Genomic DNA, 24,568 nt, shown 5'->3' on the forward strand with positions numbered 1-24,568 from the left:
ATGGCATGATGTGTCAGTGCTACTGTGTCTTTAGAGGCATCAGCTGACAGCAACACGCCCACGACATGCCCACGTCTGGCTAGCCACACCATGTTCCCTCTCAGGAACACCAATTGAAAACCACAGCTCTTGCTTCCAGATTGGTTGTGTGTCTCCATGTGGTAACTAGGAGGACACATGCACAGTACTTCCAGCATCGGGTGGCTGTGTCCGTATATATACTATATACAGTCAGTGTGCTCCTCTACCTCAGCCTGTAAATGTCATTATTTCCCCCATGGGAATGATTTAACCATTGCTGTTATATTATATGATAGAATTATTGCATACATTAGTTATAATGCACATTACATAAATCCAATTTTTTGCAAAATAACTTTATATTCTGATTATAATGTTATAATTCCTACTAACCCATACACAACATGCTTATTTATAGTGTCCCTCCCAACACAGGGAACTGTCTTATAGTGACAGGACATCTTTCAGCAGAACATCTACCAGTATTGCAATACATACATCATGCAACACTTTTAGAGTCATGTGACATATGTAGGAGGGGCCTTATCCTACAAAATGCTGGGGTGTGACTACAATGGCCCAGTCATTAAGGTAATTTTTTTTGATGGAGTGAGGGAGGGGATGTGGTCTTGTCTCCCAGGCAATCCAAAGTCTAGGGGATATTATGGACATGTTAAACATTGATGGTCTGTTCATCCATGAATGGACATCCCTGTTTTTGCTGCACAGCTGGCTGCAGGCCAAACAGGAAAGATGGAAGGGTCTCAGGGGATGGAGATAAGATCTGTGCCCCCTTCACCAGCTAAAACATCAACCATCATTTGCAAACTATTCTCAATGGCCATCTCTCCCTCTGCCCTCATCCAGCACCCATTGCGGTACCCCTGGTTGCACAATCCCTTGGAGACTTCTAATCTCTTTATACTGCCTAGTGTCAGACATTATTGGTCACTATGGAAAAGCTCCTCATCTCATTTTCTTCTAGGTGATGGGAATGGATGACAGTGACTTAGAGAGATTCAATCTAAAGGAAGATGGCGGAGCAGGTAATGATGAAATATGTGATGGGGTGAACCTGATATCTTTTACAATGTCTAATCTATATATTATTGTACTCCATCTAGTCAGCAGAATGACCCAGTGGTGTCACCGTCCCTTTTCCTCACGTCTCTTTGGCCTTCTCTTATGTGTATGCATTGCACTGATCACCCTGAACATCATAATCACTGTGACCAACAGAAGTGAGTTACCAGATACTTACATAGAGCATATACATACTTTCCAACCTCAACATTCGCTGGGTGTCCTTACCAATAGTGGGCAGTTACAGCCATAGCCAATGGAGAAGAACTTGTCCACCATGCCCAGCCTCATCACTAAAAACAAAAACATTTAAATTCCCAATAATCTAGAAAGTTTTCTTAGCACTTTGTCTGTGATGGTGACTGGATGGTGTCTGTGATGGTGACTGGATGGTGTTTGGGTGGTGACTGGATGGTGTCTGGGTGGTGACTGGATGGTGTTTGAGTGGTGACTGGATGTGGACTGGATGGTGTCTGGGTGGCGACTGGATGGTGTCTGGGTGGTGACTGAATGGTGTCTGGGTGGTGACTGGTTGGTAACTGGATGTGGACTGGTTGGTGTCTGGGTGGTGACTGGATGGTGTCTGGGTGGTGACTGGATGTGGACTGGATGGTGTCTGGGTGGTGATTGGATGGTAACTGGATGTGGACTGGTTGGTGTCTGGGTGGTGACTGGTTGGTGACTGGGTGGTCACTGGATGTGCCCTGTATGGTGTCTGGGTGATGATTGGATGGTAACTGGATGTGGACTGGTTGGTGTCTGGGTGGTGACTGGATGATTGCTGGGTGGTGACTGGATGGTGTATAGGTGGTGACCAGATAGTTACTGGATGGTGTCTGGGTGGTGACTGGATGGTGTCTAGGTAGTAACTGGATGTGGACTGGTTGGTGTCTGGGTGGTGACTGGCTGGTGTTTGGGTGGTGACTGGATGTGGACTAGATGGTGTCTGGGTGGTGACTGGATGGTGACTGGGTGGTGTATGGTTGTGACTGGGTGGTTGCTGGGTTGTGATTGGGTGGTGTATAGGTGGTGACCAGATAGTTACTGGATGTTTTTTGAGTGGTGACTGGATGGTGTCTGGGTAGTAACTGGATGGTGTCTGGGTGGTGACTGGATGGTGTTTGGGTGTTGACTGGATGGTGTTTGGGTGGTGACTGGGTGGTGACTGGATGGCATTTGGGTGGTGACTAGTTGGTGTTTGGGTGGTGACTGGATGGTGTCTGGGTGGTGACTGGATGGTGACTGGGTGATGACTAGATGGTGTTTGGGTGGTGTCTAGTTTGTGACTGGGTGATGACTGGGTGCTGACTAGATGGTGTTTGGGTGGTGACTGGATGATGTCTGGTTGATGTCTGGGTGGTGACTGGATGGTGTCTGGGTGGTGATTGGATGGTAACTGGATGTGGACAGGTTGGTGTCTGGGCGGTGACTGGATGTGCACTGTATGGTGTCTGGGTGGTGATTGGATGGTAACTGGATGTGGACTGGTTGGTGTCTGGGTGGTGACCGGATGGTGTCTGGATGTGGACTGGTTGGTGTCTGGATGGTGACTAGATGGTGTTTGGGTGGTGACTGGATGGTGTCTGGGTTGTGTCTGGGTGATGACTAGATGGTGTTTGGGTGGTGTCTGTTTGGTGACTGGATGTGAAATGGATGGTATCTGGTTGGTGACTGGATGATGTCTGGGTGGTGACTGGATGGTGTCTGGTTTGTGACTGGATGGTGTCTGGTTGGTGACTGAATGTGAAATGGATGTGGTCTGGTTGGTGACTGGATGGTGTCTGGGTGGTGATTGGATGGTAACTAGATGTGGTGTATGGTTGTGACTGGGTGGTTGCTGGGTTGTGATTGGGTGGTGTATAGGTGGTGACCAGATAGTTACTGGATGTTTTTTGAGTGGTGACTGGATGGTGTCTGGGTAGTAACTGGATGGTGTCTGGGTGGTGACTGGATGGTGTTTGGGTGGTGACTGGATGGTGTTTGGGTGGTGACTGGGTGGTGACTGGATGGCATTTGGGTGGTGACTAGTTGGTGTTTGGGTGGTGACAGGATGGTGTCTGGGTGGTGACTGGATGGTGACTGGGTGATGACTAGATGGTGTTTGGGTGGTGTCTAGTTTGTGACTGGGTGATGACTGGGTGCTGACTAGATGGTGTTTGGGTGGTGACTGGATGATGTCTGGGTGGTGACTGGGTGATGACTAGATGGTGTTTGGGTGGTGACTGGATGGTGTCTGGGTGGTGACTGGATGTGAACTGGTTGGTGTATAGGTGGTGACTGGATGGTGTCTGGGTGGTGACTGGATGGTGTCTGGGTGGTGACTGGATGGTGTCTGGGTGATGACTGGATGTGGACTGGATGGTGTCTGGGTGGTGATTGGATGGTAACTGGATGTGGACAGGTTGGTGTCTGGGCGGTGACTGGATGTGCACTGTATGGTGTCTGGGTGGTGATTGGATGGTAACTGGATGTGGACTGGTTGGTGTCTGGGTGGTGACCGGATGGTGTCTGGATGTGGACTGGTTGGTGTCTGGTTGGTGTCTGGGTGGTGACTGGATGGTGTCTGCTTGGTGATTGGATGGTAACTGGATGTGAACTGGTTGGTGTCTGGGTGGTGACTGGATGGTGTCTGGGTGGTGTCTGGGTAGTGTATGGGTGGTGACTGGGTGGTAGCTGTATAGGTGGTGACCAGATAGTTACTGGATGGTGTCTGGGTGGTGACTGGATGGTGTCTAGGTAGTAACTGGATGTGGACTGGTTGGTGTCTGGGTGGTGACTGGATGTGGACTAGATGGTGTCTGGGTGGTGACTGGATGGTGTCAGGGTGGTGATTGGATGGTAACTGGATGTGGACTGGTTGGTGTCTGGATGTGGACTGGATGGTGTCTGGTTGGTATCTGGGTGGTGATTGGATGGTAACTGGATGTGAACTGGTTGGTGTCTGGGTGGTGACTGGTTGGTGACTTAATGTGCACTGTATGGTGTCTGGGTGGTGATTGGATGGTAACTGGATGTGGACTGGTTGGTATCTGGGTGGTGACTGGATGGTGTCAGGGTGGTGTCTGGGTAGTATATGGGTGGTGACTGGGTGGTGACTGGGTGGTGTATAGATGGTGACCAGATAGTTACTGGATGGTGTCTTGGTGGCGACTGGTTGGTGTCTGGGTGGTGACTGGATGTGTACTAGATGGTGTCTGGGTGGTGACTGGATGGTGTCTGGGTGGTGTATGGGTGGTGACTGGGTGGTGACTGGATGGTATATAGGTGGTGACCCGATAGTTACTGGATGTTTTTTGGGTGGTGACTGGATGGTGTCTGGGTAGTAACTGGATGGTATCTGGGCGGTGAATGAATGGTGATTGGGTGGTGACTGGATGGTGTTTGGGTGGTGACTGGGTGGTGGCTGGATGTCATTTGGGTGGTGACTAGATGGTGTTTGGGTGGTGACTGGATGGTGTCTGGGTTGTGTCTGGGTGATGACTAGATGGTGTTTGGGTGGTGTCTGTTTGGTGACTGGATGTGAAATGGATGGTGTCTGGTTGGTGACTGGATGGTGTCTGGGTGGTGACTGGATGGTGTCTGGTTTGTGACTGGATGGTGTCTGGTTGGTGACTGGATGTGAAATGGATGTGGTCTGGTTGGTGACTGGATGGTGTCTGGGTGGTGATTGGATGGTAACTAGATGTGGACTGGTTGGTGCCTGGGTGGTGACTGGATGGTGTCTGGCTGGTGACTGGATGGTTACTGGATGGTAACTGGTTGGTGTCTGGGTGGTGTCTGGGTAGTGTATGGGTGATGACTGGGTGGTTGCTGGGTGGTGACTGGATGGTGTATAGGTGGTGACCAGATAGTTACTTGATGGTGTCTGGGTGGTGACTGGATGGTGTCTAGGTAGTAACTGGATGTGGACTGGTTGGTGTCTGGGTGGTGACTGGGTGGTGTCTGGGTGGTGACTGGGTGGTGACTGGCTGGGGACTGGGTGGTTGCTGGGTTGTGACTGGATGGTGTATAGGTGGTTACCAGATAGTTACTGGATGTTTTTTGGGTGGTGACTGGATGGTGTCTGGGTAGTAACTGGATGGTGTCTGGGCGGTGACTGGATGGTGTTTGGGTGGTGACTGGATGGTGTCTGGGTGGTGACCTTTAGAGCAAACAGAACTGTTCTGTCTAGTGGGAGAGTCATGGGTAAATAAGATGACTTCCTTGCTCAATCGTACAATGTGGACAGGATGGGGTGAATGCTTTAGATGGATATTTATCTTCCAGCTTGGGGCTGGTGCAAGTCCAGATACAAGTGATGGTCACTACTGTGGCTGGGATAGACCCCCACATGCAGTTGCAGGATTTGCAGTATACACAAGAGGAATCTCGCATTAGCTTTGGTAGGATGCCGCAGACAAACGGAAAAGCAGCCGCAGATGTGAAGGACTCAGAACCAGACACCAGTCAGTTATTTGTTCCTATACTCAGCTCTTTATCGGAATGTATATTTATGGTGTTCTTCTCACACATGGACTATTTTGTACATGAATTAGGAAAACAATTCAAACCATTCAATAGGACCAAATTGTGACAAATCGATCAAACTTGGTCCCTCCCATTTGTGATGTGATCTCCGCATCGGTTACATACAGTATGATCTGGTGTCACAATGATATCGGCCCAGTAGGATAATCTGGTCACGTTGTTGCATACAGACATTAGTATATCTCATTTTATGTCAGGCATGTTATCTCTCACAGCAGGCACTCTATAGTTTTTCTAACTATTATCACCGGCTTAGTATGTCATATTAATCAGTCATCCTACTTGCTGAAGAGACTCATTTCCAAAATAGATTTCCGTGAAAAGGAATTGGAGAAACTTCTCGCTTCCCAAATTTGTGACCCTGATGTGAGATCAACAGATGAGCGACAATCTCAGAAAAATGGTAAGAAAGAAGGCAAATACACCTGGAACTACTTGCAGGAAGGAGGGAGATTAGATAAGAGAGGAAAGGAAAATGGGGTAGATGGCATCGAAGAAGGAAGTAGAATCGAGAGGAGAGAGTGGAATCAGGGAGTGGAATCAGGAGGAGGAAGTGGAATTAGGAGGCGGGAGTGGAATCAGGATGAGGGAGTGGAATCACGGAGTGGAATCAGGAGGAGGAAGTGGAATCAGGAGGAGGGAGTGGAATCAGGAGGAGGGAGTGGAATCAGGAGTGGAATCGGGAGGAGGAACTGGAATCAGGAGGAGGAAGTGGAATCAAGGAGTAGAATCAGGAGGAGGGAGTGGATTCAGTTGTGGAATCATGAGGAGGGAGTGGAATCAGGAAGTGGAATCAGGAAGTGGAATCAGGAGGAGGGAGTGGAATCAGGAGGAGGGAGCGGAATCAGTAGGAGGGAATGGAATCCGAGGAGGGAGTGGAATGAGTATGAAGGAGTGAAATCAGGAGGAGAAAGTGGAATCAGTAGGAGGGAGTGGAATCAGGAGAAGGGTGTGTAATCAGAAGGAGGGTGTGGAATCAGAAGGAGGTTGTGGAATCAGGAGGAGGGTGTGGAATCAGGAGGAATGAGTGGTATCCAGAGGAGGGAGTAGAATCAGAGAAGAGAGTGGAATCAGGAGATGGGTGTGGCATCAGGAGGAGGGTGTGGAATGAGGAGGAGTGTGTGGAATCAGAATGAAGGTGTGGAATCAGGCTGATTGAGTGGAATCAGGAGGAGGAAGTGAAATCAGAGAGTGGAATCAGGAGGAGGAAGTGGATTCAGGAGTGGAATCAGGAAGAGGGAGTGGAATCAGGAAGTGGAATCAGGAGGAGAGAGTGGTATCAGGAAGTTGAATCAGGTGGAGGGAGTAGAATCAGAGAGTGTAATCAGGAGGAGGGAGTGGAATCAGTAGAATCAGGAGGAGGGAGAAGAATCAGAGAGTGGAATCAGGAGGAGGAAATGGATTCAGGAGTGGAATCAGGAGGAAGGAGTGGAATCAGGAAGTGGAATCAGGGAGGAGAAAGTGGAATCAGGAAGTGGAATCAGAAGGAGGGAGTGGAATCAGGAAATGGAATCAAGGAGGGAGTGGAATCAGGAAGTGGAATCAGGAGGAAGGAGTGGAATCAGGAAGTGGAATCAGGAGGAAGGAGTGGAATCAGGAAGTGGAATCAGGAAGAAGGGATGGAATCAAGAAGTGGAATCAGGAGGAGGGAGTGGAATCAGAGAGTGGAATCAGGAGGAGGGAGTGAATTCAGGAGTGGAATCAGGAGGAGGGAGTGGAATCAGGATGTGGAATCAGGAGGAGGGAGTGGAATCAGGAAGTGGAATCAGAAGGAGGAAGTGGAATCAGGAGGAAAGAGTGGAATCAGGAAGTGGAATCAGGAAGAAGGGATGGAATCAGGAAGTGGAATCAGGAGGAGGGAGTGGAATCAGAGAGTGGAATCAGGTGGAGGGAGTGGATTCAGGAGGAGGGAGTGGAATCAGTACAAGTGAATGGAATCAGAAGAGGGAGTGGAATAAGTAGGAAGGAGTGGAATCAGGAGGAGGGAGTGGAATCAGAGGAGAGAGTGGAAGCAGAAGAGAAAGTGGAATCAGTAGGAGGGAGTGGCATTCGGTGGAGGGTGTAGAATCAGGAGGAGGGTGTGGAATCAGGAGAAGGGAGTGGAATCAAGAGAAGTGTGTGAAATCAAGAGGGGGTAGTGGAATCAGGAGGATGGTGTGGGATCAGAAGGGTGTCAAATTTGAGGAGGGATTTTAATTGGAGGAGGGTATGGGATCAGGAGGACAGTGTGTAATCAGGTGGAGGGAGTGGAATCAGAAGAAAGATTGGCATTAGGTGCAGGGTGTAGAATCAGAAGGAGGGTGTGGAATCAGAAGGAGGGTGTGGAATCAGAAGGAGAGAGTGAAATCAGGAGAATGGAGTGAAATCAAGAGAAGAGTGTGGAATCAAGGGGAGTGTGTGAAATCAAGAGGGGGTAGTGGAATCAGGAGGAGGGTGTCAAATTTGAGGAGGGCGTGGGATCAGGAGGAGGGTGTGGAATCAGGAGGAGGGAGTGGAATCAGGCGAAGGGTGTGGAATCAGGAGAAGGGTGTGGAATCAGTAGGCGGGTGTGGGATCAGGAGGAGGGTGTGGGATCAGGAGGAGGGTGTGGGTCAGAGGAGAGTGTGGGATCAGGAGGAGGGTGTGGGATCAGGAAGAGGGTGTGGAATCAGGAGGAGGGTGTAGAATCAGTAGGAGGGTGTGGGATCAGGAGGAGGGTGTGGGATCAGGAGGAGGGTGTGGGATCAGGAGGAGGGTGTGGAATCAGGAGGAGGGTGTGGAATCAGGAGGAGTGTGTGGGATCAGGAGGAGGGTGTGGAATCTGGAGGAGGGTGTGGAATCAGGAGGAGGGTGTGGAATCAGGATGAGTGTGTGGGATCAGGAGGAGGGTGTGGAATCAGGAGAAGGGTGTGGAATCAGGAGGAGGGTGTGGAATCAGGAGGAGGGTGTGGGATCAGGAGGAGGGTGTGGAATCAGGAGGAGGGTGTGGAATCAGGAGGAGGGAGTGGGTTATTATGAACTCTGATGTAATAATATTTATACCATGTCCATGTTCTGCAATGTTCTGTCTTAAATGTCACTTTCGTTCCTGTTTTTGTTCACTGTTTCTGTACTTTATAAGTTGCTGCAGACCTCTTGTGGCACCATATAAATAAAATAAAATAATAATAATAATAATAATAATAATAATGTAAAATGAATGTTAGTAAATGTACCCCTTAGTGAGCAGTGAAGGTTGCGGAAGACAAGGCCAGATTAGGACAGTGATATAATGGAGCATTATTCCTTCTATAGAGTAGAGAAATTGCTGTTAGCATCCAATCAGCTTTGCGGTTACATTTATCAAGCACAATCTATAAAATGACCGCTAGAAGCTGTTTGGTTGCTATGGGAAACATCTCCACTTGGGCATTATTTAGGATGTTTGATACATCTCCCCCATCACCTGCTCAGGAGGCCTCACCTGTGTGTTCTCTATGTAGAGGAGGTTTACCAGAAAGTACAGCCTGGCGTTAGTGATGGATCCGTTACCTCCCGACAGGACAATGGTGAGTGTAAAACTACAGTATGTCCATTCATCCGAGCCGTAAGAAAGTAATAAGGCTGCCGGCGAGAAGTATGTTAGAATGTGAAGTGTAACACGGTTCCCCGATCATGTGAGAACCTCAGATTATAAGGGAACTGGTTAGTTTGTCATTATTGTGTCGGCGTTATAACTTTAATGATTGCAAGGTATCATGTTTAAAGTTATAATGCCGACATGGTTAAAATGCTTTAAATAACATTACAACCATTTCGGCATTGTCCCATCTACATGAAGCTGTTCGCATTGTGACTGTCGCCAGCATTAATGGTGACAATGCGCTCGTATCCGAGAAATAATGAGGCTCTGGCAGATTTTGGGCACTTAGGTCTCAGTCATCAGCAATACAGACAGAGAGTAGAAAATACAATCTATGGCTGATTTATTAATAATGGTTCCTTACTGGTGCTAAGCCAGATTTATACTATAATATAACAGGAAGGCACTGGGCAATACACATTGGGGCTGGTGTTACTGGAGCACTAAGAGTTGACTTTCCGCATTGGTGGGCCAGTCTCAGTTGACATGCGCACAAGTTATTTTTACTATAGCATAAATTCCTCTATTACACAACTGGTAACGTGATAATATAAGTCCCTCCATGATACTGGTTTAACATATCGAATGGTGCTATAATGAGCCACATTTCTGGTGGAAACATGCAGTTCTGGTGGCCATAGTGCTCTTCACCCAATGATAAATACACCCAACAGCATGGGCAAGATGATAACGATGGTAAATACGCCCCAGGGAATGGGCACGATGATAACGATGGTAACTACGCCCCAGGGAATGGGCACGATGATAACGATGGTAACTATGCCCCACAGAGTGGGCACGATGATAAATATGTCCCACAGCATGGGCACGATGATAATGATGGTAAATACGCCCCACAGAATGGGCACAATGGTAAATATGCCCCACTGAATGGGTACAATGATAACAATGATAAATACACCCCACGGAATGGGCACGATGATAATAATGATTAATACGCCCCACAGAATGGGCACCATGATAACGATGGTAAATACACCCCACGGAATGGGCACAATGGTATATATGCCCCACGGAATGGGTACAATGATAACAATGATAAATAAGCCCCACGGACTGGACACGATGATAACAATGATTGATACACCCCACGGAATGGGCACAATCATAACAATGATAAATAAGCCCCACGGAATGGGCACAATGATAACAATGATTGATATGCCCCATGGAATGGGTACGATGATAAATATGCCCCACGGAATGGGCACGATGATAACAATGGTAAATATGACCCACGGAATTGGCACAATCATAACAATGATAAATATGCCCCACGGAATGGGCACGATGATAACAATGATAAATACGCCCCACGGAATAGGCACGAAGATAACAATGATAAATATGCCCCACGGAATGGGCAAGATGATAACAATGATAAATAAGCCCCACGGAATGGGTATGATGATAACAGTGATAAATACGCCCCACGGAATGGGCACGATGATAACAATGATAAAAATGCCCCACGGAATGGGCACGATGATAACAATGATAAATACGCCCCACGGAATGGGCACAATGATAACAATGATAAATACGCCCCACGGAATGGGCACGATGATAACAATGAAAAATATGCCCCACGGAATGGGCACAATCATAACAATGATAAATATGCCCCACGGAATGGGCACGATGATAACAATGATAATACGCCCCATGGAATGGGCACGGTGATAACAATGATAAATATGCCCCACGGAATGGACACGATAATGATGATAAATACGCCCCATGGAATGGACATGATAACGATGATAAATACGCCCCACCGAATGAACACGATGATAACAATGATAAATACGCCCCATGGATTGGGCGCGATGATAACAATGGTAAATACACCCCGCAGAATAGGCACGATGATAACTTGATAAAATCTGTTCATGAATAAAAAAAATGGAACCTACAGAAAATAAATAGAAAACAGCTGAACTCTGACAGACGATATTGAAGGTCATTACTCCCTCTCAGGGTAGTCTCTAATAAACATGGGGCGCGTCTAGTAAATGGAAGCTGCCCCGATTACATAAGGGACTGACTATATGTCATTTACATAAATGCTGATAAATGGAAAATGAAGTTTGCCAAAAAGTGGGCTGTATGGGCATGTATTAGTATTATTATCGTTATTATTATTATCGTTATTATTATTATTATTATTATTATTATTATTATTATTATTATTATTATTATTATCATTATTATCATCATTATTAGTATTATTATCTTTATTATTATCATTATTATTATTATCATCTTATTATTATCATTATTATTATTATTATTATCATTATCAGTATTATTATTATTATTATTATCATTATTATCATTATCAGTATTATTATTATCATTATTATTAGAATCATTATCATCATTATCATTATTATCATCATCATTATCATCATTATCATTATAATCATCATCATTATAATCATTATTATCATTATTATTATCATCATCATTATTATTATCATTATTATTATTATTATTATTATTATCATCATTATTATTATTATCATTATCATCATTATCATTATTATCATCATCATCATTATCATCATTATCATTATCATCATCATTATAATCATCATCAATATAATCATTATTATTATCATTATTATTATCATCATTATCATCATCATCATTATAATCATCATCATTATAATCATTATTATCATTATTATTATCATCATTATTATTATCAGCATTATTATTATTATTATCATCATTATTATTATTATTATTATTATTATTATCATTATCATCATTATCATTATTATCATCATCATTATCATCATTATCATCATCATTATAATCATCATCAATATAATCATTATTATTATCATTATCATTATCATCATTATCATTATTATTGTCATTATTATCATCATTATCATTATTATTGTCATTATTATTATTATTATTATTATTATTATTATTATTATTATTATTATTATTATTATCATTATCATCATCATTATAATCATCATCAATATAATCATTATTATTATCATTATCATTATTATTATCATTATCCTTATCATTATCATTATTATTATCATTATTAACATTATTATCATCATCATTATTATTATTATCATTATCATTATTATTATTATCATTATTATTATCATCATTTAGTTATATGGCACCACAAGTGTTCCGCAGCGCCTTACATAGTACATAAACAAATAAGTAACCATTGACTTACAGTACAATACAATACAGGACATGTATAATAAACATTGCTATATTAGCGACCTTTACACCCACATAAGCAGCTGAGTGTTAGGTGCCCTAGTGGGGAGTAAGAGATAAATGACATTACAGTAGGGAGAAGCACAAGAGGGTAGAGGGCCCTGCTCAAAAGAGCTTACATTCTAAAAGGGAGGGGCAGACAAACAGGAGTGACACAGATGGGGTAGGTGGGGAGGAAGGAAGTGTATGGGCATGTATAAGCGGATTAGTGGCAGGGTTTATTTTCCCCATAATTCGCCTCCATATTTATGGCGGTTGGAAGGTCTGGGTAATCGGCGGGTGGTGCGCGATATCCCTGCTGAGCTTTACCGCAATCTCTACACATCAATTAAAAGTTACACCCCGTTGCCTCACTGTGATCACTACACAAATCCAGGGACGTCTCTCTCCCCGGGGACCTGACCGATTTCCCATGTTGCCTCATGTGGAGGAGGCTTTGTAGGCTGGATCCAGGATCACCAACGCATTTTGCCAGATTTATGAAAGTTTTGCCTGTTTGCAATGAAAGTAAAGGAATCAGCAATTTACATACAAACAACTTTTTTTTTTTTTTCCAAATGCAATAATTGTGAATACAGTGTTATTTTCTGGTGATCATTACGTGTACGATAACATCTGATTGCCAGGGGGCCTCATGCAGAGTTGAACACAAGTTGGCCGCACTTGCTCCTGCGTTCCGTGCATAGAACTAAATGCATATTTTTGCCTGTACGCAGAGTCATATACATATTTGAGAGCACACTGCCATTATCTGTGTGCTTGGTTCTGTACTTATCATCAGCGCTTACTTGTAGCAGCTCTATCTGCAGCTGAAATGCATACGGCTCTGCGTCATTATTACCTGAATACGCCTCTTTATAGAGCATGTGCAGTATGAAAGCTGGCAAGATAAACTCCACAAATGTCTCCACATCCCATCAGACATGTCCCGGGTCTTGTCCTTACAGACACCTATGATGGTCCTTGCCCAGATGACTGGCACCAATTTAACGAGAGCTGTTATTATTTCTCCAATTTGGCAAAATCCTGGCAACAATCACAAAACACATGTCAGTGGCGAAACGCCAGGCTGGTCGTAATCAACACCAAGGAGGAGCAGGTATCACCTTCCTTTATGTATACATTGTATATATCCATATGTGTGGCCTTGTTATATGGAGTTTTACATTAAGTCTATAATCTCACTTAATGCAGGGATGGCCATTACGTCCTCTGTATACCGAGAGCTAAGCAATTTTATACTAATAGTTACACTCTAGTGCTGGGGATCATATACTGTACACTATAAAAAGCATGTTACAGGGTGAATCCAATGTTTTCCTGCTGTAGCTGTGGTGTAATCACTGCTACTGTACATCAGGTCCAATGCTGTCAGGTGACAAAGAAATAACTAGATTACAGTGGCTGCTGTTATTGGAAAGTTACCAGAGATCTGGGTGATAATCCTAACCCAGATGATGTAGACAATTCCAGTGGTGCTTTAGCTCTGGATGCTGACTTGGCAAAGGGGCAACATGATTTCTTACCCTTCACACATTTCTCACACTGTGGTATTTCTGGGTTGTTCATTGACATCCCTGTCACCCTGCCATCTAGAAGCCTCTGTACATTGACGTACCCTAGGTGACCCAGTCTTCCATAGCTCCACAGACTGTTTGGTGTCAGAAGCTGCAGTTGCACAGCACTTTTCAGTGTGCAGGGTATACAGTTGTTGGCACCATGTTGCTGTCACAAATACAGGGCCAGATTCAGCAAGGAACGCAAAGAAGAGGACGCATGCACTCGGCCGATGTGTCAGCACTGCGCATGCATATGCTTCGCAATGCGCGTGCGCATACAAGCTATTGCGATGGGAACTGCGTATGCATTGTCTACGTATTTCCCACCGCAGAGTGATTGGCAGGAAGTGCCGTTTGTGGGTGGTGACGGGGGGGTGGTCGGGTGAACGCAAGTGTGCCAGTGCATTGGGACGGTGTTGTAGGGGCATGCATAAATTATCCTCTGCAATACCATATGCAGCCTGAGGCCTCATAGCGTGCGCTGAAGTGAGCGATTCCTGAGTGAGGTCTGAGCTGCCATACCTGTGCGTATGGGTCCGATGTTACTCGATGTTATCGATTGTTTTGCTATGATGCCCAAGTATACGGATGTGAGTAAGGGGAAGTGGGTGTCCTTATGGTAACCTGTGATCGCAATGCGTTAGCAAACATTTACATATCACGCTAATATTAGCAACTGCGCTGCGTGCGTTCTAGCTGAATAGTTATCCTGGCTGAATCAGGCCCACAGTCCCACTTTTGTTGTACACAACACACTGTTCATCTGCGAATCTTACACTATATCCTTCCTTCTCCAGTGCACTGATGGAACTCAGATTCATTCCTAAATCTGGTATAAATAATACATCTACAGAAGTAGCCATGCACATCGCGGCATGGATGGCAGGACTATATACAGTCTCCACGGTGCGGGGCTATAAACAGTCTCCATGGTGCGGGGCTATATACAGTCTCCATGGTGCAGTGCTATATACAGTCTCCATGGTGCGGAGCTATATACAGTCTCCATGGTGCGGAGCTATATACAGTCTCAACGGTGCGGGGCTATATACAGTCTCAACGGTGCAGAGCTATATACAGTCTCCACGGTGCCGGGCTATATACAGTCTCCACGGTGCGGGGCTATATACAGTCTCCATGGTGCGGGGCTATATACAGTCTCCACGGTGCGGAGCTATATACAGTCTCCACGGTGCGGAACTATATACAGTCTCCACGGTGCGGAGCTATATACAGTCTCCACGGTGCGGGGCTATATACAGTCTCCACGGTGCGGAGCTATATACAGTCTCTACGGTGCGGAGCTATATACAGTCTCCATGGTGCAGGGCTATATACAGTCTCCACGGTGCGGGGTTATATACAGTCTCCATGGTGCCGGGGTATATACAGTCTCCATGGTGCCGGGCTATATACAGTCTCAGTGGTGCGGGGCTATATACAGTCTCCACGGTGCGGGGCTATATACAGTCTCCACGGTGCGGGGCTATATACAGTCTCCACGGTGCGGGGCTATATACAGTCTCCACGGTGCCGGGCTATATACAGTCTCCATGGTGCGGGGCTATATACAGTCTCCATGGTGCGGGGCTATAAACAGTCTCCATGGTGCGGGGCTATATACAGTCTCCATGGTGCAGGGCTATATACAGTCTCCATGGTGCGGAGCTATATACAGTCTCAACGGTGCGGGGCTATATACAGTCTCAACGGTGCGGAGCAATATACAGTCTCCACGGTGCCGGGCTATATACAGTCTCCACGGTGCGGGGCTATATACAGTCTCCACGGTGCGGGGCTATATACAGTCTCCACGGTGCGGAGCTATATACAGTCTCCATGGTGCGGAGCTATATACAGTCTCCACGGTGCGGAGCTATATACAGTCTCCATGGTGCGGGGCTATATACAGTCTCCACGGTGTGGAGCTATATACAGTCTCTACGGTGCGGAGCTATATACAGTCTCCACGGTGCGGGGCTATATACAGTCTCCATGGTGCGGGGTTATATACAGTCTCCATGGTGCCGGGGTATATACAGTCTCCATGGTGCCGGGCTATATACAGTCTCCGTGGTGCGGGGCTATATACAGTCTCCAAGGTGCGGGGCTATATACAGTCTCCATGGTGCCAGGCTATATACAGTCTCCATGGTGCGGGGCTATATACAGTCTCCACATTGCGGGGCTATATACAGTCTCCATGGTGCGGGGCTATATACAGTCTCCATGGTGCCGGGGTATATACAGTCTCCATGGTGCTGAGCTATATACAGTCTCCACGGTGCGGGGCTATATACAGTCTCCATGGCATATGGCAATGTGTAGTCAGTAATTCTGCCAGAGTATTCCAGAGAATGATAAAAGAGGGATATGGTAATGTGTAGTCAGCAACTTCTGCCTCCCTGGTTAGGCACCAGGGAGGGAAGGAGGGTTGGGTGTAGGATTAGGCACTAGGGAGGGAGGTTTGCCAGAGTATTACAACCCTCCCTCCCTGGTGCCTAACCCTACACCCAACCCTCCCTCCCTCCCTGGTGCCTAACCCTACACCCCAACCCTCCCTCCCTGGTGCCTAACCCTATACCCCAACCCAACCCTTCCTCCCTAGTGCCTAATCCTACACCTTCCCAACCTTCCCTGGTGCCTAACCCTACACCCCCCCAACCCTCCCTACCTCGTGCCTAACCCTACACCCAACACTCCCTCCCTAGTGCCTAATCCTAAACCCAACCCTCCCTCCCTCCCTGGTGCCTAACCCTACAACCCAACCTTCCCTCCCTCCCTGGTGCCTAACCCTACACCCCAACCCAACCCTCCCTCCCTAGTGCCTAATCCTACACCTTCCCAACCTTCCCTGGTGCCTAACCCTACACCCCCCCAACCCTCCCTACCTGGTGCCTAACCCTACACCCAACACTCCCTCCCTAGTGCCTAATCCTACACCCAACCCTCCCTCTCTAGTGCCTAACCCTAAACCCAACCCTCCCTCCCTAGTGCCTAACCCTACACCCCCCCAACCCTCCCTCCCTGGTGCCTAACCCTACACCCCAACCCAACCCTCCCTCCCTGGTGCCTAACCCTACACCCCAACCCAACCCTCCCTCCCTGGTGCCTAACCCTACACCCCAACCCAACCCTCCCTCCCTAGTGCCTAATCCTACACCTTCCCAACCTTCCCTGGTGCCTAACCCTACACCCCCCCAACCCTCCCTACCTGGTGCCTAACCCTACACCCAACACTCCCTCCCTAGTGCCTAATCCTACACCCAACCCTCCCTCTCTAGTGCCTAACCCTAAACCCAACCCTCCCTCCCTAGTGCCTAACCCTACACCCCCCCAACCCTCCCTCCCTGGTGCCTAACCCTACACCCCAACCCAACCCTCCCTCCCTGGTGCCTAACCCTACACCCCAACCTAACCCTCCCTCCCTAGTGCCTAATCCTACACCTTCCCAACCCTCCCTGGTGCCTAACCTTACACCCCCCAACCCTCCCTCCCTGGTGCCTAACCCTACACCCCCCCAACCCTCCCTCCCTGGTGCCTAACCCTACACCCCCCCAACCCTCCCTCCCTGGTGCCTAACCCTACACCCAACCAACCCTCCCTCCCTGGTGCCTAACCCTACCCCCTCGCAACCCTCCCTGGTACCTAACCCTACACCCAACCCAACCCTCCCTCCCTAGTGCCTAACCCTACACCCCCCCAACCCTCCCTCCCTGGTGCCTAACCCTACACCCCCCCAACCCTCCCTCCCTGGTGCCTAACCCTACACCCAACCAACCCTCCCTCCCTGGTGCCTAACCCTACCCCCTCGCAACCCTCCCTGGTACCTAACCCTACACCCGCCCCAGCCCTCCCTCCCTGGTGCCTAACCCTACCCCATCCTAACCCTCCCTTCCTGGTGCCTATGATTAGTTAGCATTTGTGGTCAGCTGTAGCATGTCTCAATCAGACTTTCTTTAAGTTTAGAATCAGTATAGAGGCAGCCGTGGATGTCGATGGCAGCCGTGTATTATAAGCACTAAGTGTGTTATAACACAAAGTGTAATTATATAACAGTTAAAAAAAACAGTTGAACAAACAATGAACAACATCTACAACAAGGTAATTACAATATCATTCCTTACCAGTAGTTTGTGTGTTGTGCATTATTGAATGTATTGCAAAAATGTATCAAAAACTTCTATTAATGATCTCACTCCATGGAATCATCTCTAAGACTACTACATCCTTTACTCTCCCTGCAGCTCATCCTTTTGTCCATATTGCTGCCTCAGTACTTTCCTCTTCTCTTACAAACACATATGAGCTTTTAACTTACCTAAACACATTGACAATAACATCCACAACCTCTCGCCATAACAAACATTCTGTCAAATCCCACAAATATATTTATATCTCGCCCCTGTTGCTTCTATTAGCTGGTGACATATCTCCAAATCCAGGCCCAACCCACATGCCACACCCACAACAAACTATAAATCCAGCTAACCTCATAAATATTGCATGCCTCCCTTCACCATCCAAGTCACTAAAATGTGCATTATGGAATGCACGCTCTGTCTGCAACAAACTAACATCCATCCATGACCTCTTTATTTCAACCAACCTCAACCTTCTGGCAATAACAGAAACATGGCTAACACAATCAGACACTGTCTCCCCTGCTGCACTTTCACATGGTAACCTACACTTCTCACACACCTCCAGGCCTGGCAATTGTAAAGGAGGTGGGGTAGGAATATTACTATCCCAATCTTTCACATTCACAGTTCTCCCACAGGTACCTTCACTCACATTTACATCATTTGAAGTACATTCTATCAGGACTTTCACCCCTTTCTCTCTGCGAGTTGCTGTTATCTATCGCCCGCCTGGGCCACCGCACCAATTTCTGGAACATTTTTCAGCCTGGCTCCCTCACTTCCTATCCTCAGACATCTCCACCATCATTATGGGTGATTTCAATATCCCCATTGACAGTCCACAATCTCCTCATGCCACCAAACTATTCTCTCTAACCTCCTCTCTTGGCCTCTCCCAATGGACTGACTCCTCTACTCATAAGGAGGGCCACTGCCTTGATCTTGTATTTACCAGACTATGCTCAGTTTCTGATTTCACTAATGCTCCTTTCCCTCTCTCAGATCACAATCTTATCACCTGCACACTTTCCTCCATTACATCAACCTCAATGTCAGTGAAATCAACCAAACCTAAAACCCGCAGAAATATTAATGTGATTAACTTTCAACAACTATCTACCTCTCTACAACAACAACTCTCACCAATTTCTGCACTCACTTCTCCTGAGACTGCTGCATCACAGCTAAACCAGATTTTAGTAAAAGCCCTCGATGAAGTAGCTCCAGCTACCCATCACACTCCGCGTAGACTCAGACGTCAACCGTGGCATTCTAACTTAACAAGGCATCTACAAAAACTCTCACGTAAAGTAGAACGTCAGTGGCGAAAGTCTCACACTCCAAGTGACTTCCTCACATATAAGTCTATCTACAACTCTTATCGTACTGCTCTGGACACTGCCAAGCAAATATATTTCCAATCTCTAATCTCTGCTCAAGCCTCTAACCCCAAGCGACTTTTTAATACATTTAAACTGCTTCTTACCCCTCCCTCACCCAAGCCACCTGCTACTATCTGTGCACAAGATCTTGCTTCCTATTTCAAGGACAAGATTGATAATATCCGAAATGAAATGTTATTCTCTTCCTCAGCTAGTGATCTACTCAATTCCCTACCTGAACCCTCTGGCACATTCTCTTCATTTGACCCCACAAATGAAGATGAAGTATCTGCACTCTTCTCATCCTCCTACTCTATTACCTCTCCTCTAGATCCTATACCCTCACAAATTAGTAAAGCTCTGTCTCCTGTGCTCATCTCAACCCTAACTAAAATCTGTAATCTCTCTCTTTCTACTGGCATCTTTCCATCACTGTTCAAGCATGCAGTGATTACTCCCATTCTGAAAAAACAAAATTCTGACCCTAACACTCTCTCTAATTACCGTCCTATCTCCCAGCTCCCATGCCCCTCCAAGCTACTGGAGAGACTTGTCTACACCCGCCTCACACACTTTCTTAACACCCACAACTTATTGGACCCACTTCAGTCTGGCTTCCGTTCCCAGCACTCCACAGAGACAGCACTGACTAAGGTAGTAAATGATTTGGTCACTGCCAAGGCTAAAGGCCATTACTCACTTCTAATTCTTCTAGATCTCTCTGCTGCTTTTGACACTGTTGACCACTCTCTTCTCGTACAAACATTACAATCCCTAGGTCTTAAGGACACAGCCCTTTCTTGGTTCTCTTCCTACCTATCTGATCGCTCTTTTTCTGTTCGTTTTTCTGATTCTGCCTCCTCTTCACTACCTCTATCAGTTGGAGTACCGCAAGGCTCTGTCTTAGGTCCTTTGCTATTCTCAATCTATACCACCTCTCTTGGCAAACTAATCCGCTCTTTTGGATTTCAGTACCATCTGTATGCGGATGATACTCAAATCTACCTATCCTCTCCAGATTTATCACCATCTGTATTGGTCCGTGTCACTGAATGTATTTCTGCCATTTCATCTTGGATGTCATCTCGCTACCTGAAACTTAATATTTCTAAAACAGAATTAATTATATTTCCACCGGCCAATAACAGTTACCAATCTGATCTCTTTATCACTGTTGATAACTCAACAATCCACCCCACCCCACAAGCTCGCTGCCTTGGTGTCATCCTTGATTCTGAATTGTCCTTTGTTCCCCACATTCAATCTGTCTCAAAATCATGTTACATACATCTAAAAAACATATACAAAATTCGACCATATCTCACACAAGACACTGCAAAAACTCTAATCCATGCACTCATTATTTCCCGCATTGACTATTGCAATAGTCTCCTTACTGGTCTTCCCAAAAACAGGCTATCGCCATTACAATCCATTATGAATGCAGCTGCGAGGCTTATCTTCCTTGCCAAACGTTCATCATCTGCTGCCCCGCTCTGTCAGTCCCTCCATTGGTTGCCGGTTTTCTACCGTATTCAATACAAAATACTGTTACTTACACATAAGGCCATTAACCGAATTACACCAACATACATCTCTTCACTCATCTCAAAATATCTCCCAACCCGACCTCTCCGCTCAGCACAAGAACTGCGTCTCTCATCCCCATGCATTACTTGCTCCCATTTACGGTTACAGGACTTTCTTCGGGCTGCACCTACTCTATGGAATGCCTTACCACACACAATAAGACTTACCTCTACTCTTCAATCCTTCAAGCGTTCCCTGAAAACTCACCTCTTCAGACAAGCTTATCAGATTCCAGAACTGACCACATAACCTTCATAGCTTCCATGTCTTATCACATCCCCTCTCACAGTCCACACATAACCTCACATATTGTCTTTCTTTCACATACTCCTGACATTTTGCCGACATTCCTATGTGACTGGATCAAGCAGCCAACCAAGAAACTCTGCATTCTGGCCGGACCAAATTGCAATATATATAGCACCTATCCTTGTGTATCAATGCCTATTTCCCTATAGATTGTAAGCTTGCAAGCAGGGCCCTCTTACCTCTATGTCTGTCTGTTATTACCCTGTTTTGTTCTATCAATGTTTCCAATTGTAAAGCGCAACGGAATATGCTGCGCTATATAAGAAACTGTTAATAATAATAATAATAATAATAATATCCCCAACCCTCCCTCCCTAACCCTACACTCCTCCAACCCTCCCTCTCTAGTGCATAACCCTACCCAATCCTAACCCTCCCTAACTGGTGCCTAACCCTACCCCCATTTACCATCCCTCCCTGGTGCCTAATACCCACCCCCCAACCCTCCCTCCCTGGTGCCTAACCCTACCCCTCCAACCCTCCCTGGTGCCTAACCCTACACCCCACCAACCCTCCCTCCCTGGTGCCTAACCCTACACCCCCTTAACCCTCCCTCATGCCTAACCCTACATCCCCTTAACCCAAGCCTCCCTGGTGCCTAACCCTAACCCAACCAACCCTCCCTGGTGCCTAACCCTACACCCCCCCAACCCTCCCTACCTGGTGCCTAACCCTACACCCTCCTTACCTTGTGCCTAACCCTACCCCCTCTCAACCCTTCCTACCTGATGCCTAACCCTACACCCCCCAACCCTCCCTGGTGCCTAACCCTATACCCCCCAACCATCTCTCCCTGGTGCCTAACCATACACCCCTCCCCACCCAGTGCCTAAGCCTAACTTTGCTCTCCCTGCACCCTAAACCTAACACCCCCTTCCTCGTGCCTACCCCCCTAGTGCCTAACCCTAACCTCCACCACCCTGCACCCTAATCCTAGCACCCCCTCCCCAGTGCCTAACCCTAACCTTTAAACCTAGTGCTTAACCCTAACCTCCACCACTCTGCACCCTAATCCTAGCATCCCCTCCCCAGTGCCTAACCCTAACCATTAAACCTAGTGCTTAACCCTACACCCCCCACGAGTGCCTAAGCCTAACTTTACCCTCCCTGCACCCTAAACCTAAAACCCCCTCCCCAGTGCCTAACCCTCCCCCTTAGTGCCTAACCCTAACCTCTACCACCCTGAACCCTAATCCTAACTTCCCCTAACACCCCAATACTTACCTTCGGGATTTTGGCATCAGTATTCAGAGTGTCGACATCCTGCACGCTGGGATGCCGACTACATCCCGATGTCACAATGCAGCATGGAATCTATTTCCATGCAGAGCATTGGAGGTGAGAGTCTGTGATGTGCCCAGGGAAGGACATGGATCCCCCTCGCACTAAGCTGAGCCCCCTCGCACTAACCTGAGCCCGCTCACACTAACCTGAATCCCCTCCCACTAACCTGAATCCCCTCACACTAACCTGAGCCCCCTCACACTAACCTGAGCCCCATCGCACTAACCTGAGCCCACTCACACTAACCTGAGCCCCTCGCACTAACCTGAGCCTCCTCCCACTATCCTGAGCCCCCTCACTCAAACCTGAGCCCCCTCACTCAAACCTGAGCCCCCTAACTCAAACCTGAGCCCCCTTCCACTAACCTGAGCCCCCTCACACTATCCTGAGCCCCCTCACACTATCCTGAGCCCCCTGGCACTAACCTAAGACTCCTAAGACTAACCTGAGCCCTCTCACACTAACCTGAGCCCCCTCAAACTAACCTGAGCCCTCTCACACTAACCTGAGCCCCCTTGCACTAACCTGAGCCCCCTCACACTAACCTGAGCCCACAAGCACTAACCTGAGCCCACAAGCACTAACCTGAGCCCCCTCACACTAACCTGAACCCTCTCACACTAACCTGTGCCCCTTCGCACTAACCTGAGCCCCCTCGCACTAACCTGAGACCCCTCATACTAACCTGAGCCCCCTCACACTAACCTCAGCCCCCTAGCACTAACCTGAGCCCCCTGGCCCTAACTTGAACCCTATAACACTAACATGAGTCCCCCAACACTAACCTGAGTCCCCTAACGCTAACCTGAGCCCCCTCCCACTAACCTGAACCCTCTCACACTAACCTGAACCCCTTCGCGCTAACCTGAGCCCCCTTGCGCTAACCTGAGCCCCCTCACACTAACCTGAGCACCCTCACACTAACCTGAGCCCCCTCACACGAACCCGATCCCCATCCCACTAACATGAGCCCCCTTGTACTAACCTGAATCAGGGCGAATAGAAGCAGGTGACTGGGGGGTTCTGTGGTTCCGGTGATCCTGGTGACAATACTCACATACGTTTTCCCCTCTGGTCTCCTGAAGGCTTACGTAACTCAACTCGCCCAGAGAACAAAAGTATGGATTGGGCTGACAGAGGTGGAAGGAGAGTGGAAATGGGTGGATGGGACCCCATTCTCTTCCACACCAAAGTAAGAGAAACTTCTTATATCCTCCATCACAACCATCTCTCCAAGATTCTAAAATCCCTAATTTTCTCAGCATTAACCTGTAACATCAATGAGTCCTTATGTCGGGAGCTTCATCCTCTCTCAACACCTAAAACTATTCCATCTAACTGCTCCTTACCACAGGAACACCATCCCTATTCCTTACTCTCTGACTTGTCCTTACCACAGGAACACCATCCTTATTCCTTACTCTCTCACTGCTCCTTACCACAGGAACACTATCCCTATTCCTTACTCTCTCACTGCTCCTTACCACAGGATCACCATCCCTATTCTTTACTCTCTCACTGCTCCTTACCACAGGAACACCATCCCTATTCCTTACTCTCTGACTGCTCTTAACCACAGGAACACCATACCTATTCCTTACTGACTGCTCCTTACCACAGGAACACCATCCCTATTCCTAACTCCCTGACTGCTCCTTACCACAGGAACACCATCCCTATTCCTTACTCTCACTGCTCCTTACCACAGGAACACCATCCCTATTCCTTACTCTCTCACTGCTCCTTACCACAGGAACACCATCCCTATTCCTTACTCTC

The 24,568-nt window shown here is 47.1% G+C and overlaps 1 protein-coding gene across 5 annotated transcripts in view; it reads left to right on the top strand.

Annotated features, from left to right (window-relative positions):
* The window catches only part of LOC148515058 (asialoglycoprotein receptor 1-like), a 39,510-nt gene that overhangs the window by 9,900 nt on the left and 5,042 nt on the right, over positions 1-24,568 (top strand). For 3 of the 5 annotated variants that reach the window (XM_088480533.1, XM_088480534.1, XM_088480532.1), the window contains exons 2-7: positions 1,007-1,067; positions 1,146-1,262; positions 5,942-6,034; positions 9,093-9,158; positions 13,468-13,619; positions 23,875-23,981. In XM_088480533.1, coding sequence (XP_088336659.1) covers positions 1,010-1,067; positions 1,146-1,262; positions 5,942-6,034; positions 9,093-9,158; positions 13,468-13,619; positions 23,875-23,981 — 593 coding nt within the window. In that variant the 5' untranslated portion in view covers positions 1,007-1,009. The remainder of the gene's footprint in view (positions 1-1,006; positions 1,068-1,145; positions 1,263-5,941; positions 6,035-9,092; positions 9,159-13,467; positions 13,620-23,874; positions 23,982-24,568) is intronic. The other 2 variants (XM_088480536.1, XM_088480535.1) reach the window with 2 other exon arrangements.

The sequence above is a fragment of the Taudactylus pleione genome, unplaced genomic scaffold (genome assembly GCF_031769625.1).
Source record: "Taudactylus pleione unplaced genomic scaffold, aTauple2 ptg000255l, whole genome shotgun sequence".
Lineage (NCBI taxonomy): Eukaryota > Metazoa > Chordata > Amphibia > Anura > Myobatrachidae > Taudactylus > Taudactylus pleione.